This window comes from Podarcis vaucheri (genome assembly GCF_965113315.1).
Source record: "Podarcis vaucheri genome assembly, chromosome: 7".
Taxonomy (NCBI): Eukaryota; Metazoa; Chordata; class Lepidosauria; order Squamata; family Lacertidae; genus Podarcis; species Podarcis vaucheri.
Genome location: NC_138765.1, coordinates 50238589 through 50254906, shown reverse-complemented (window position 1 = coordinate 50254906; position 16318 = coordinate 50238589). Strand labels below are relative to the sequence as shown.

At 48.0% G+C, this 16318-nt stretch overlaps 1 protein-coding gene across 1 annotated transcript; it reads left to right on the top strand.

The window, feature by feature from the left end:
• Positions 1–221: 221 nt before the first annotated feature.
• PARD6A (par-6 family cell polarity regulator alpha) lies at positions 222–15335 on the top strand. Its single transcript, XM_082229376.1, has 3 exons — positions 222–982; positions 5700–5922; positions 14016–15335. Exons 1-3 carry the CDS (start codon positions 920–922, stop codon positions 14807–14809), a joined length of 1080 nt encoding a protein of 359 aa, XP_082085502.1. The 5' UTR covers positions 222–919; the 3' UTR covers positions 14810–15335.
• Positions 15336–16318: the final 983 nt, after the last annotated feature.

Genomic DNA, 16318 nt, shown 5'->3' with positions numbered 1-16318 from the left:
CAAGTTATGCTATCCAAAAGAAAGTTACACTATATTTGCAACTCCAGAATATACTACTTGCACAGTGACACGTGAGTAGCACAGAAGTCGTGTCCATGCATCCTCATGGGGTGTGGGTTCACTTGTATGTGTCTCTCTGCTGCCAGAAAGTGCTTGTGTGCACCAGCCACCAAAAGGGGCCTCCAATCCATTTCCTTATTGCTACTCACTGGCAAGGCTCCGAGAGTCTCCTATACCGCCGTCCTGCCCCTCATGTTCCATCTTTCCCCGACGCAGAGCTTGGACGGCAGCCAGAAGGTTATCAGTCTTTCTTCCCCACTGCGTTTCTCATTAGAATGGCTGCAAAACGAACGTGTGCAGCTGCCTTGAGCTCCGAGGCTGCAGGCAGTACCTCCTTTTTTGCACTTATTAGAGCAACGGCAGCTACATCTGCTGTTAATTCTGAACCCTAACGACGCTCTTAACAAAAGCAACAAGCAGAGGCTATTACAGCACTTAACTAATGAAGGCTCGACCTCCCTGCCTCATGTAGAAGCCAGACAACCCCGGGGAGGCGGATTCCCCCAGCGTCCGCGCGCGCGAACTGCCGTCCAACTCGCCCTCCTTTTGATCTCGCGCCGTCGGATACACCTTGGAACGCCCCGGGCCCCGGTTACCTAGGCGACGTTGTCAGCAACCTTCCATCCTTGCGCCGCGGACGTTCTGAGCCCGCCCTCTTCGGCCGGCCTACGCCAATCGCGCGGCATCCCCCCAACCTGCTGGGGGCTGACGTCATGGCCGGTGAGTTCTCTCTCCTGGCCTCCGCCTCCTTCTCCTGTTTGCTGTTTCTGCTGGTGGAGCAGCAGCAGCGGCAGCGGCAGCAGTAGCAGTGCGGGGCGGGAGGAGCGAGCCGGCCCTGCCCTGCCCTGCCCGGCGCAGCATGGCCAAGCACCACCGCACACCGGCGCGCAGCCCGGAGCCCGTCATCGAGGTCAAGAGCAAGGTGAGCGCGCCCGCCCCCAGGGTGGGGGGCGGCGAGGTAGAGAGAGGGAGGGGGGGCAAATCTGTTGCTGCTGATTTGCCCGGGAGAAAGAGGAGGAATGTGCTCACCAGCAGCAGGGCAAGCTCTGCGCATCGGCGGCGCCGGAGCTGCAGCCTCTCCAGCTCGGGAGTGGTTTTCCAGACCCACAAACGCGAGGTCCGTCTAGCTCGCCCCCTTCCCCTCATGTCGCTGGGGCCCAGGTCACGCCGGGGGCCCGTTCGCCCTGCTGGGGGCAGCCTTGATCCGGCTTGCAGCAGGTGCACCGGGCAGCTGCCGCCACCGTCTCCCCCCCCCCCCGTCAGGTTTGCACCATCCCCACGACTGGACGGGCTTGCGCGACGCCTCTCGCCCTCCCCACCCACCCCCGCTTTCTTTCCTGTCCCGGGTGTCTGCTGTGCGCGTCTAGCCTGGCCTAGTGGATGGCGGAACTGGCCGATTGTTTATGCTGCCCCCCCCCCCCGCCAATCCTTCGGCAGTGTAGAGACTGCCAGCAGAGGATTATTGCTCGGATCCGTGGGGATTTCTGCCTTCGATGCGGAGTATGTGTGCGGGAAAACCTCCTTCTCCCGGGAAAGGGAACCGAGGGATGCCAGAGTTCTCCGCCGGTTATGCAATGGTGCACCAGAACCGGGAGCACCAGAACCGGGCATCAGACCCGTGGCTATTTAGCATGGGGCCTCGAAGGGATGCTGAGCTGATTTCTGGAAGCGAGGGGATGCCTCAAGGAATCGGTGGAGCCGGATATTGATCCAGCGTTAAACCCGATTTGGAAGTGAAGGGAGGTGGGATACGTGGTGGGTCAGCAGGTATGCAGTTCAGTCTTCTTGGGTTTATTAACGTGCCTTCGAGAGAGCAGTAATAGAGAACGGAGAGAGATCCTTTACGATGTATTTCCCTCCCCAAATAAGCATTGCAAACGCGAGGACAGATCTCCAACTTCAGACTGGAGGTTGCAGAACCCAATTGATCTTTCTTAGAATTCTACTGACGATTGACATCAATTCTCCCTTGGGATTAAATCTGTTGTTCTCTTTAGAGGGTCAGAATTCTCCCACAAGCAACTGGCTGGGACAGACAGGCACACCTCAGATTATATACAGCATATCTGGAGCATCCCCTGACTTAAGTCCAATGAGGAATCATGGCTATTTGGTAAAGCACGTGCTTTGCATGCAAAATGTCCCAGGATGAATCCCTGAATTTCTAGTTAAAAGGTCTGGGTGATGGGACAGACCTCTGCCTAAGACCCTGGAGAGATGGTGGCAGTCAGAGCAGAGGACAACGCCAAGCTGAGTGTGGCAATAACCTGGCAGGCATTATGCAAGGTTCCCTGTTTGGCTTTAATAGGCTGTTTGTTGCTCTAATTTACGTGGTATCTCGGGTTACATACACTTCAGGTTACAGACTCCGCTAACCCAGAAATAGTACCTCGGGTTAAGAACTTTGCTTCAGGATGAGAACAGAAATCGTGCTCTGGTGGCGCGGCAGCAGCAGGAGACCCCATTAGCTAAAGTGGTGCTTCAGGTTAAGAACAGTTTCAGGTTAAGAGCTGACCTCCGGAACGAATCAAGTACTTAACCTGAGGTACCACTGTATATCCTGCCTTTAAGAACACAAATCCTTTGACAAGATCCCAGGTTTGGACCCTGACATCTTCAGGTAGGGCCGGGAAAGGTGCCAGCCTAAAATTCTGGAGAGCTGCCATTGGTCAGCATAGAGGATACTGAGCTGGTATGCAAAAGGGCCTCCAAATATAATTAGAACCTGATAATATCAAAAACTCATCAGTCGATAAAACTGCAGGGCAGAAGCAAGAAGCCTGTGGCCCCCCAAATGCTGCTGAACCGCACCCCCCCCATCATTGCTAACCGTTGGCTATGGTTGCAGGGGCTGATGGGAGTTGGAGTCCAACAACATCTGGAGGGCCACAGGTTTCCTACCCCTGCTGTAGGGGGATAGAATAGTCCAGCTCAAATAGGAGCAAGTGCCTGGTATTGTTTTCACCTGCTTTTGTCCTTCTCTCCCTCTTTCCCGGTCAGAGCCGTAGCCAGATGATCTTGCGCCCTTGGCAGAACCGTCCAGATTGCACCCCCAGCCATGGACAAATTAGCTCTTCTTTCCACCTCTTCTCCAACTCACCCCCATTCAATTCACCCACTATTTAAAACTTTTTCTTATGAGGCAATAATCAATATTTTTATTTATAGATATATTTATGGACATACTTTTAAGCCGATTTTGCGCGGGGGGGGGGGGCTCGCCTGTGTCCCTGGCAGGGGACCACCTCACCACCCCCTAGCTACGGCCCTGCTCTCGACCCTACTAGAACTGATGTTACAGTGGTACCTCGGGTTACATATGCTTCAGGTTACAGACTCCGCTAACCCAGAAATAGTGCTTCAGGTTAAGAACTTTGCTTCAGGATGAGAACAGAAATTGTGCTCCGGCAGCACGGCTTCATTAGCTAAAGTGGTGCTTCAGGTTAAGAACAGTTTCAGGTTAAGAACGGACCTCTGGAACGAATTAAGTACTTAACCCGAGGTACCACTGTATTTCTCTTATTTGGGTCCTTCAGATAAGGTTTTGTAACAGTACATGGTTTGTGAAAACGCAGTCTGACAACCCACACAATGCAGCATCTCTCTTGGGCTTTTCTCCTGGCTGGCCTAGGTGTCTTTTTGTTCCTGCAGGGCAGAGGATGGGAAACCTGCACTATGGCCCAATTTCATATGATTGACCAGGATAGGAGAAACCGGGGGAAATGAGGGTGTCCCCAACAACCTTTGACTGTGGTCCCAGCCACTTTTGACTCCAACCCTGCCCACTGCTGGATTCTTGACAGAAAAAAGGTTGCCCACCCACACACCCCACTGAAGAAGGAAGCTGCTTCAAAAGTTGTGATCTGCCTTGTGCACCTAAACTCATACAGGCTCGATTGGGGAGCTGGGAGGTGACAAGGGGCAGAACTAAGTTGGAAAGGGAAATGCTGCTGGCCATTCACAGTTCTGTAAATCTTTCTTATGGATGGTAGGAAATCCAGGCACCTTCCCCAAAATATTCCCTGATGCTTCTAGACATATCCTTCCACAATGCACTTATCTATTCATCGGGGATGGGAATTTTGTAGCCCTCCAGATGTTGCTGGACTACAGTACCTATCCTTGCTGACCATTGGCTATACAGTCATACCTCATGTTACGTTTGCTTCAGGTTGCGCGTTTTCAGGTTGCATCCTGCGGCAACCCGAAAGTACCGGAAAGGGTTACTTCTGGGTTTCACCACTCGTGCATGTGCAGACGCGCAAAATGACATCATGCACGTGTGCAGAAGCGGCAAATCGCAACCCGCAGATGTGCAAACACGGGTTGCGTTCTGCTCCCGTTCGCAACCAGAGGTACCACTGTACTGGTTGGGACTGATGTGAGCTGCCATCTAACATCTGGAAGGTCACAGGTTTTTCACCTCTGCTCTTCTGTGTCCTATATGAGCAGTACCCTCCTTGCTAACACCCCCCTTTAGGTTTGTCTTTCCTTTGTGTGTCTGTATTAATTAGGAGCAATACCTCTGAGTTTCAGATGGAACAGAGGAAGCTGCCTTATATCAAGTCAGTTGATTGGTTAATCTTACTCAGTATTGTCTGCAGTGACAGGCAGAGACTCTCCAGGGTTTCAGGCAGAAGTCCTTCTTAGACTTACTGGAAGATGCCTGAGTTTGAACCTGCATCCTTTTGCTTGTAATTCTTTCAGCATTACAACAGTGTGTTGAAAACTATCCTCTCCTTTTTGCAGGGGGGCGGGATGTGGGGAGAAGCCATCATGTAGAAAGCTATTTATATGTGAAGTTGTCAATATGTTTATTGATTGATCAATTCTAGTAAATATCTACCTTACCTTTTGGACTCCTAAAGGAGACCCTGAGCTGTTTCCAGATTTATTTTTTAAAAAACTGCACCATAAAAATAATGAGATAAAAGAAAAGCAACAGCAAATATAATAATAAACAAATCATAATATTATATATATATATATATTTATATTATTGTTTCTCACCCCAAATGATAGTTTGGTTACATGATTGAGGTATGTATCTGCAGTTGGTTAATGAGAACATTCTTTAACTGGTACATTCTGAAGTAAAGAGGAGTTTTTTTCTCCACTTCAGTCATTATGTTCAAGTAGTTGGCTATGTGTAAATAATACTGTGTGTGGTACCTGCACATTGTGCAGGTGGAGAAGGGAGGCATATCATTCCTGTCTCCTAGCAGAGACCCCAGGAGAAGATGAGAGCAAGCAAGATAACAAATGCATGAAGAGGAGCTTACTGATCCCTTATAACCACTTCTAAATGAGTTGGTACTCTACTTACCAGGAGTTGTGTTCTTAAAATAAAAGACTTTAGCAGTTTTGTACTTCATCTGCATTAAAGCTAGCAGTTTTAACTCCCTGGCATATCTGTTAAGGATGCTACATAACACGCCCCCCCTTAAAGACAAGGACTGAGAAATCAAAAGGGTAGCCTTGATTTGGGGAGGGAATACTGACCTACTGAAGCAGAGTCCAAAGTCCTTTGGCAGCAGCAAGGCTGGCAGTTGCCATATATTGCAAGTCTTTCCCTGAATTTGCTGGGACGTGTTAGCAGCTTGCTGATTTACATTTGGCCCCCATCTCCTTTTATACAGTTTGATGCTGAGTATCGCCGCTTTGCCATGAAGCGCTCCACTGCGGGTGGCTTCCAGGAATTCTACCAGCTGATCCAGAGAGTCCACCAAATCCCTTGCGTGGATGTCTTGCTTGGGTATACGGATATCCATGGAGACCTGCTGCCCATCAACAACGATGACAATTACCACAAGGCTCTGTCATCTGCCAATCCTCTGCTCCGGATCATCATCCAGAAACGTGGTAAGAAGGTTCTTAAGGAGGGGGCTAGAGTTCACTTTCATTTTAATCCAGCTAATTTATTCTATTTACTGTATTTTTCTGTGTATAAGACGCCCCCATGTATAAGACGACGCCTATTTTTGGGGAATGAATCAAGCACCAGTCCCCCCTATGCACTATCCATGTATAAGACAACCTCCAATTTTAAACTTGAAAGATTGGGGTGGGGGTGGGGAATATAGTCTTATACACGGAAAAATACAGTACTTAATTTTATCTTGCCCGTTACCCACCCAATGAACTAAAGGGAGTGTTGAGCTCAGAGCAGTATACATTGTTTTCTTCCCCCACTGATTTTTTCTTTACAACAGCCTTGCAAGGTGGGTAGGCTATATATAGCTGGCTTGGGGATCTGAAGCCTGGATTTCCCTAGATCATGATCTAACCACAATACCACCATTACTTGCAGAGGCAAGAATGCCTTGAGATCAGGATTAGAAATGAAGTATGCTAAAATTCTCCAAATAAGATAAGATATAGACAGTTTTGTTCTCTGTGTTTGTGGGTGTGAAAGTTTGTGTGTGAGTGCAAGAGAGAGAGAGAGAGACACTAATCAATTTCTGCTAGCCAGGAGAAAAGACAAGGAACTGAACAAAGCAACAAAACTGCCATCAATAACTAAAAGTCCCACTCAGCCCTCCTCTGATGCACTTGTTTTTTTCAATTTGTCTTTGTAGGTAGAAGGACTAGTAACTTGATTTTTAGCAACAGCAACAAAGGCACACGATGCAGTGCATTTGCTGAAACTAAGCAAATGTAGCACTGTTTGGAAACCCCTCATGTATGCTGCTTTGAGTTCTGTGACAGATGAAAGACAGGGTATAAATATAATGAGCAAAGAAAAGCTCAAATATTCAGAAATTGAATTTTGTGCCAGATCCCAGATTCTGCACACCTAGAGTGTAATTGTGGAAGTGGGAAATGTGCTGTGCATGTGGTGCTTTTAATGCTCAGGCTGTGGATCTTTGTGATGGAGGGCATCAGTGCCATCTTAACCATGTCCATTCAGAAGTAGGCTCCATTGAGCTCAGTAGAACTTTCTCCCCAGTAAGCAATCCTAGCACTCCCTTACATGGGAGTAAGCTCCACTGATTCAATAGGACTTGGTTCTGAATAGAATTGGTTAGAATTACACTGTCTGTGCTTAAGTTGATGGTACTCAGATATTACAACAATGGATTATTTCCTAACCATTTCAAAGGCAGAACAGTTTGGTGGGTGTTATGGAGGGCCCTGCTGAATAGAGACAACACTGATATATTTTAAGGAACAGTATCCAGAAATTATTTTTGCAGTCCTGAGACAGCAACGCTCTGTGTCCAAAATCTATTTAAAGGACAAAAATGAGATTTTCCTGTATCTGAATCTCGCCTAACAGCATCTTTGTTTGTTTGTCTAAAGTATTTTTACCTAACTCTTCAGCCAAAAAAAGGCTCCCATAATTACTTACAACAATCAATAATAAAATTGCCCCGCCTTCAACTTTACATTCTAAAAGACACAGCACAAAAGGAAAGGAGATTGGGACGGGTGGAGGAAAAAAAGCTAACTCAGCCAGACACAACTTCTTAGTTTCTCACAAGGCGGGACAGAGCAAGCTCCCTATAGCTGCCTTCTGTTTGGCTAATGGTTGTGTCCAGGTTGATCTTTCCCTGTTTTTCCCCATCTTGTCTATTCATGTTCTCTTAAGGTTAATAGTGGGCAGCAGATAGGGCAGATTTTCATTCTAAATGAGAAAGACATTTGCTTTCTTGAGCATCGTCTCCATCAGCCAACTCACAGGAACTCCAGACTGGCTTATTTCTGGGCTTTATAAGGCAATAACAACAATTAAAACAGTGACTCCTTGAATAGCTTCACCAAATCATCCCCACCCACCCCTCGCTTGTTTGTAGATTAGATTAAACTGTAAAAACCAGTTAGAGACAGCCTGACCCAAACCTGTGCAGGGAGGCAAATTTAGAACCTGAATGTTGTGGACTTTTGAAGGCCAGTTGTTGAAGCACAGTTAACATTGCTCTTTGTCCCCAAACAATTCCAATCACCATTCCATGCTTTATAACTGCTTCTACGTTCCTGATATGTTAGAAGTTTGTGGGGGGCAGTTTTCAAATTATGGTTATAATAAAGCAAGAAATACTCTGAGCATGTGAAACTTGATACTTTGAAAATTCACTTAAATCCTAGCACCTTCATGACCACAGGAATAAATTGGAGTTTGCTTCTGTTGCCCTGATGCTCTATGCATTTACCTGGGGATAAGTAAAATTTTGTTGCAGAAAAGGATAATATGTTCTTAAAAGTGGTATATGTAGCAACACACGTGCTTGTCTGGCTGACCACTGACTATAAAAAAAGTAATGATTCCATAGTGACCAGCACTGGTCCAGGCAGCTGTGCTGTTGATGATGGGTCTGTTTACTGCTGCCTCCATCGACTGCCTCTCTCTGGAAGGTTGTTTAGGGGAACCCGGATTGTGGCCCCAAGGCCCAGACCCAGCAGCACAGCTGCTCATACATAATTCCATTGAGTTCAGTGGGGCTGACTCCTAGTCTGCTGTACCAGTGCTAGAACCACACTAACACACTTCAGAGAGCAGAGTGTATATTTCTGTTGTTCTCTGCCAACTAAACATACCAACAAACGAAATCGAAGCTCCTTGAAACCAGAAGTGCCAAAATCTCCTGTCAGAATAAACTATGCAAATTAGGCAAACCGCATAAGCCTATTTTACTGAGCCACCAAATCTGTTTTTGTACACCGGAAGCTTTTCTTCTGAGGGCTGGATGGCAGGTCGCAGGAAAGAGATGAATGAAACATTGGGGACAATGCCAGCGTTACTGCTGAACACCCAGGAATATCCAGGCTCCTGTACAGAGGAGCCATTACTGCCTGGTTTTGTTTTTTGACTGCTGCAGATGTTTTCAACACCCACTGCAAATGGCCGTAAGAAAGGCCTCTTTTCCCTCTCTTACCTGAAGCCTCCTGCTCAATGGCTGATTCACCAGCCACAGCCCAGCGAAGGTTGCTAAGCCAGATCTTGAAGTGCATCCTTAAGGTGCATTGCTTTAGAAAGAAGAAGAGTGCCAATTTGCATAAAGTGTTCATATGCTAATTTATCTTATAGATGCAGGTATAGAAAGAATAAAAAAAAATAGAAATAATTACTTTGTTGAAAATAGAAATGCATGTCACCGTAGTGCGGAAGACTGTAACCAGGTGATCAATGCGTCTGCTCATTCTCTTGTGCAAGTACTTACTGTTGATGGGAGACTTTGAGGCCCCTGATCCCCATTCTCCCCCCACCCTTATGATTTTTCATCTTTGAATTGGACTTGGGGTGGACAAAACTGTCCTCTGTAGAGCAGGACACCTGGGCACCTTATGCATCCTCCCTCTGCCCCCTGTGCTCTCCTCTGCCCTGCGGTTTTGCTCTTGGCTGCCTTCGTAGCACAGAAGATGCTGCAGGGCTGCCAAGTACAATGATGCTGGTTGCTTGGCACCAGGATTGGCATTGCTGGGCATTTGCCAGGACCTCTTGCCAGGTCTTTCCTTGGCTGGCTATGCTTCTCTTCCTCCTCATAGGAAGATAGGAATCTTCTGTCTCTTTGTCCATCTTGCTCAATATTATCCACACTGGCCAACACCAGCTCTCCAGGGCTTCAGGCTGAGCCCTTCGTGGAGATGCTGAGGATTCTGCATGCAGGGGAGACCCAGAGTGGCTGGGGAAACCCAACCAGATGGGTAGGGTATAAATAATAAAATTCTTCTTATTCTTATTCTCTATCACGAATCAAGGAGAAGGGTCAGAACTCTCCACTCACCTTGCTATCCCTCTTGTTCTGGGCAGCACTGCAAATTCGGCTCAGAGAGAGAGGGCAACTGACTGGGCAATGGTGCAAGGTGCAAAGGAGAGAGGACCTATTCCAGAAGGAAGGCTCACGAAGGGCTTCTTGCTCAAGGGTCCTGCAAGACCTGAGGTGGCACTAGTTGGACTGGTTGCTGGGCGGGGTTGGGTGGAGAGAGATTCCACAGCCCTGCACAGTCTCCCTGGGCTAAAAATAAGCCACTGCGCCAAAAACACTGTGTGATATTTATAACACTGGAGCTCCATCTGACAAGCTCTGTAGAAGAAGGGGTGTGCCACTTAAGGATAGGGACATGGCAAGGCTGCTCTCCCTTCCACTTGGAGAAGTTTCTTGTCCAGTGTAGTACACTGACTTTGTTGAGTGTGTTTGTGTTTGTGTTTGTGTTTGTGCATGGCCATCTGTCACAGACGCAGGCTTGTAAACACATCACCCATCTGGTCTCCTGTGGCAATCCAGTCTTCTCCAGGCAACCAGGCAAGATAAATTTGTCAATGACTAGTTGTTGCTGGGGGTTGATTGTTGTTGTTTTTTGTCTTCCACGCTGCAAATGACTAAAAAAGCGAACGGAGGCTCATAAAAAGAGAGCTGAGGCCAGGGGCGGTTCCTTCTGTGGGCTTAATTTACAAAGCTGCAGGGACCAGGCTGTGAAATTGGACACGCTCCCCTGGGTAGATTGTGCAGGGATTCCAAAACTCTACTAGCACCGACTTCTGGGATTGCTGTGGGGTGTGTAAGTATGTACGAGTTTAGGTCCCAGGTGCCTCTCTTCTCTCAGATATTACAGACATTTCAACAGCACTAAAACCACAGACCTGTTCAGACTCTTCCTGTTTCTTCAGGTCCATTTTGTTGCTTGTCACAAATATATTTGGCCTCTTTAGGGGGCTGGGTGAACTGTCCATCCAGCTAGGTGCGATGCATAGGCATGTGCAGCACATTTCTTCAGGGTGTGCATACAGAGATATTTATTTATTTCAGTGAAGGAAGATGGGGGTGGGGGAACAACAGGTAAAGAGGTAAAGTGGCAACTTGACAATTGTCATCCAAAACCTCTGGAAGGCAGCAGGTTGGGGAAGCCCAATTTACCCACTGCAATTGTAGTTTTTTTCAACCCATCATCCTCAGAATGATTCTGTTTACCCATGTGCAGATTTATGCAAAACAAGTTGTTTATCAACTAAAACCCGTATGACTAATTGCCTCTGACTTCTTGAATTGGATGGCATCTCAGAGGAATCCCTCTTCCCCCACCCGAACTGCAAATTCTCCCTTTTGGCTGTAGCTGATTTCTCCTTGGTGCAGCCCCAGGGAGCAAATTCTTCCTTGCAAGGAGTCTCTTTCCAGCCTGACAGCCCTTCAAGCCTTTCCAGCTCTTTAGTATCGCTCATGTCCCTACAGCATTCCCTGCAGTGTTGGCATGCAGTGACAAATAGTGCCCAGATGGTAGAGGGGTCCCCTGCAGGCATCCCTGGAGGAAAACAGAGTAGAAAAGAGTGCCCCCTGCTGAGTCAGCCACCCTGTTTTCTGCAGATCCCAAAACTTCTTAATTCAGCCTTCTGCAGTGCCTGTCCTCTCAAGTCATATTATCTTGAGATAACAATGCCTTTCGCCTTTCTGTAGTGACAAACTGATAAGAGGTCATTTGAAGCCCTCTGCTTGCAGACTGCAAAGAGGACATTCATGATATGCTTCTCACAGTGCAGAAGAGAGAGCTCTTAAGAGTCTTTGTTTACTCTCCAGGGCAGGAATGGGGAATCGGTGGCCCTCCAGATCCCATCAGCTTCACCCCACACGGCCAATGACCAGGCATGGCAAGAGATGTAGTGAGCATTACCTGGAGGGTCCCCATTCCTGCTGCAGGGTCAAAACTGGGTGATTAAAAGGACATATTTCTCCTCTCCTCCAGTTTATTCAATCTTGAAATGCATTTTTACTAGATTTAGCATTTGGGACTAACAATCTTAAATAATAAACCCAAGTATTTTATATCAAGTTCCTGCTTTGTGTATGTGTGTGATGGTCTGTTTACTCCACTGAAACCAATTTAGATTAACATGCATTTGATAAATTAGCATATGGAAATAGCAAGAGGACAAGGTCTCTGCCTCTGTCTTCCTGTCTCTTTCTCCCACTACCTCCCAGCACCAGATCTTCAGAGCCAATTCTGATTTGTGCCAGTGTGTTCTGAGTTCAGTTACTCCTAATGAATTCCCCTGGAATTCAGATGTGGGCACCTCATGGAAACTGGCAGGTTCCGCTCTAGGGTCTGGCTGTTGGAACAGCCTTTATTTTGCTTTTGCTGCAGGAGAACACCAGAGCCTGAACTGGCAGCGACAGAGTTAAGTCTGCAGAGTACAGCTCAAAGTGTGATTAAAACTGAATTATTCATATCCCCTTTAATCCCAGCCTGGCATACAGTGGGTAATCCCAGAAGGGGCTGGGTTCCTCTTCCCTCTCCAGCACTGGCAGGTACATCTATCTAGGCATGGGTCAGGATCTGACCTGGGTAGAGAAGTGTGCGAGGAGGGAGTCAGCACTGCTGAGCAGAATGAGACCTGCTCAGCATTTTGCATTGGCTGTGCTTTCTGGTCCCTAATGATGTGGTGTTATAATACAAGGGAGTGGCACATCACTCACAGTCATGATCTGTCAGGGCCCAAGTGTGATCAACTTACCCCCTTTGCTGTCGGCCCCCCTTTCCTCCACCCCACGTCCCTGGCAATAGGGAGCACTACAAAAGGAATGCCGTAAGAGCCCTTCACATTTCAATGGAAATATAGTCATTCTCTGTAATGCACACTAGGGTCTCAACCTGTGTTATTTCTGGTGCTGCTCCTTGCTCACAGGGTTTATATATAAACCACTACCACAAAACAGTGGTGTCCCACTTCCCCCCTCCTCCCCAGCCAAAAAGACACTTTTGCATTCAGATGTTGTAAACCGGAAATGTTTCTCCTGTCATGCAACATTGTTAACTCCCATGATGCTGAAACATTCAGTGTCTCAAAAATTCCAAGGTTGTGAGAGAACCAGCAGCTCCCAAGGGATACAGATCAGCTGGCTAAATGCAGACAGGTTTGGTTGAAAAGCCTTCTTTGGTATGAGAGAGAGAAATTTATAGTGCCTGGCAACCACCTCTGCAGTAGCTGACAGTGTCTGTGATCATCTAGACAAATTGGGGGTCCTAAAGAGTTGGAAAGTAGGGATAAAAATATTCAAGCAAATCAATAATGTGTTTGGCAGAGCAACGAAGAAAGGAACTATGGATATGAACAAAACAGGGGATGAGCTGGGTGTTTGTCCTGGGTGCCATGCTAAACTCAGCAGCTCAGTGTTAAGTTTGTTAAGTCTGTGGTACATTAGGGCAAAATTATTTTCCCCTAGTTTTTATTTTATTTTACTTGTAACTCATTCTGAACCATAAGCAAACAATCATAACCCCAACATGGATCTTTCTGCTCCATATTCTCGTAACGTAAGATGTATAGTGTTTCAGTGAGCTTACCAGACAATGGGTGGTATTCAGCAGTTTTACTCAGAGTAGAACCACTGAAATGAACGAGACTCATTTAGGTTCATTAAGTTAAATAGCTCATGCACCACACTCATATCAGTCAGGGGGAAACGGTTGAAAGCTAGTTTTTGTCCCCTTTCAAGGGCATTTCTGGGGAAATCTGGGAGCAGGAGGGCCTGTTGCACAGCCAGGTTTTGCAATCCTGCACAAGAAGCGCTGGGCTTGGTAATGCTGCAAAACTGATCATGGCGGGTGGAAGGGGTGTGTTCCTAAAGCACTATTAATAATAGAGATGGCCCTTGATTTGTGTTGAAGTCAGGATGGGTGCACAGGGGAAAAAGAGAGGACTAGGAACATAAGAAGAGGCTGCTGGATCTGACCACATGCCCATCTAGTCCATCATCCTGTTCTCACAGTGGCCAGCATATTATCTATGGGAAGCCCACAAGCAGGGAAGCCCACAAGCACAACAGCCCTTTCCCTGCCTGTGATTCCCAGCAAGTGGTATTCAAAGGCATACCAATACTTGACAGCGGAGGTAGAATATGGTGGCTAGTAGAATCTCAATGAAGTTGAGAGATAATTGACACCTGGGGAACAAGGGGTGGGCTTGAGCAGTGGAGACCTGCCCATCTGATCTGTGCTTGCTTTGCTTTCTTTCCTCCTTGCAGCGGAAGCTGACACCAGTGTCTTCGCCTCCAACTCGCTGCAGCGGAAGAAGAAGGGGCTTCTTCGCCCTGTGCACCAGCGGGCCAAGCCACACTTGCTGATTGGCATGCCGCAGGACTTCCGCCAGATCTCCTCCATCATCGATGTGGACATTCTGCCCGAGACCCACCGGCGGGTGCGGCTGCACAAGCACGGCTCCAACAAGCCCCTTGGCTTCTACATCCGGGATGGGGTCAGCGTGCGCGTGGCACCCCACGGGGTTGAGAAGGTGCCTGGCATCTTCATCTCCCGCTTGGTCAAGGGGGGCCTGGCAGAAAGCACGGGGCTGCTAGCCGTGAATGACGAGATCCTGGAAGTCAACGGCATCGACGTGGCAGGCAAGTCGCTGGACCAGGTCACGGACATGATGGTGGCCAACAGCCACAACCTCATCATCACCGTCAAGCCAGCCAACCAGCGCAACAACGTGATCCGCAGCAGCAAGGCCTCGGGCAGCTCTGGCGTGTCCACGGACAGCACCCCCAGCCAGCAGACACCTAGCCCGGCCTCCCAGTACCTGAGCAACTGCAGCACAGCAGAGGGCGAGAGTGACGAAGAGGGTGACCTGGTGATTGAGAGTGATTTGCCTGCCAGCTGCCCCAATGGCGGCCTCCTGGAGAGCTTGCAGCACAGCCTGTCCCTCTACAGCTCCCAGGGTTCGCTGCCCTCCCTGAACAGTCACAGCGGCAGTGGCAGCCCAATCCGGGGCAGCCGAGCAGGCAGCCTCCGGGAGGATGGCACGGTCATCACGCTATAGCCCCAGGCAGTGCCCCTCCCTTGTCTTCTGAATTTCAGCATTTCCACAGTCAGTCTGGCAGTACCTTCTTCCTGGCCAATGGAGCTGGAACTGGGGGCCCCGTCTCAAACCCAAGACACTGCCCAGACCTGCCACCACAGACTCTCTCTTGCTCATTGCCTGCAGGCCCAGTGGCACTCTCTCCGCAGCTGCTGGAGCAAAGGTGGCAGCTGGGGTTTGGAGCACTTGGGGCCAAGCCACTTTCCTCCCAGTCCTTAGCCACCCAAGAGGTTCTTTCTTGCTCCCCATTGAACCAAAGCAATGGGAGTTCTACTACCTTCTCCATTCCCTCTCTTCAGCCCCGTCTTCATTCTGGGCAGGTAGAAGGAAAAAGGCAGGGATGCTCTTGCCTCTCTCACAGTCTCTGGTTCTCCCCTCCACCAACTGTCAGCTCTCATGAAGTGTTTGTTTTTAGTTATTTGTTTTTACGATAACATGCATCACAGATTAATATATTGCAACAAACTATTAAAACTTTTTTTTTAAAGAAATGTGCATTTACATGATTTTTAGAAGTGTGCTGGTCAAGCACGATGAGGAAGCTCTGGTGCCTGTGGTGGGAAATTGAGCAGGGTGGTCCCAAACATGCAAGATGCATTATTCTGCTCAATAGGATGCTGGGACCCATTGGGACTGGTAGGGCAGCAAGGGAAATGTGACTGAGGCAACTTGGCTCTTTGTTGTCTGACTTGGGTGGATAGATGTTTAGCTGACTGGCCAGATCAACTGCTGGATCAGGATCTGAAGCTGAGTTGCACCTGAAGCATAGCTGCTGTTTTCTGTTAAGGGTTTTGTTTTTGTTTTTAAATGAAGAACATAGGAAGCTGCATTAGACTTAGTCAGACCACTTGTCCATCTATTGCCTACAGTGACTGGCAGTGGCTCCTCCAGGGTTTCAGGCAGGGTTCTCTCTAAGCCCTACTGGGAGATGCTGGTGATTGAACTAGGGACCCCCTGCATGGAAAGCAGATGCTCTCCCACTGAGGTATGGCCATTCCTTAATTAAAATATAAGCAGAAAGATGGGGAGAAATGTTTTCACCCTTCTAACTAGTTGGAAAGATAAAAGGGAGAAGATAGCTGAACATGTTTCTAACACACACAGATTCAAAAGCAGGTCTTAGGCCTGAAAGGTTGTAAAGCTTTGGACTAGTCCATCTCTTGGCAGGGTGTATGCCTAGCTGGCCCCTTGCTCATTCCTATTGCGTGCAAGAATTCTATACACTGGCAAACCAAAATGGTGTTAAGTGCTTATTTCAACCTTCAAGATAGTGAACACAAAGAAATCTGCATGATGATGTGGCTTATGCAAATATTATATGCCAATTTGAATTCTCCCAGGATGTTTTAGATACCTGCTGATAGCAGTGACTGTATATGTCCGTCAGTGGGAGGGGAGCATCATCAAGAATGAAGACATGTGCCAACCCACTGAGCTCTGTGGCCCTCAGTATACTGACTTGATCTGGCC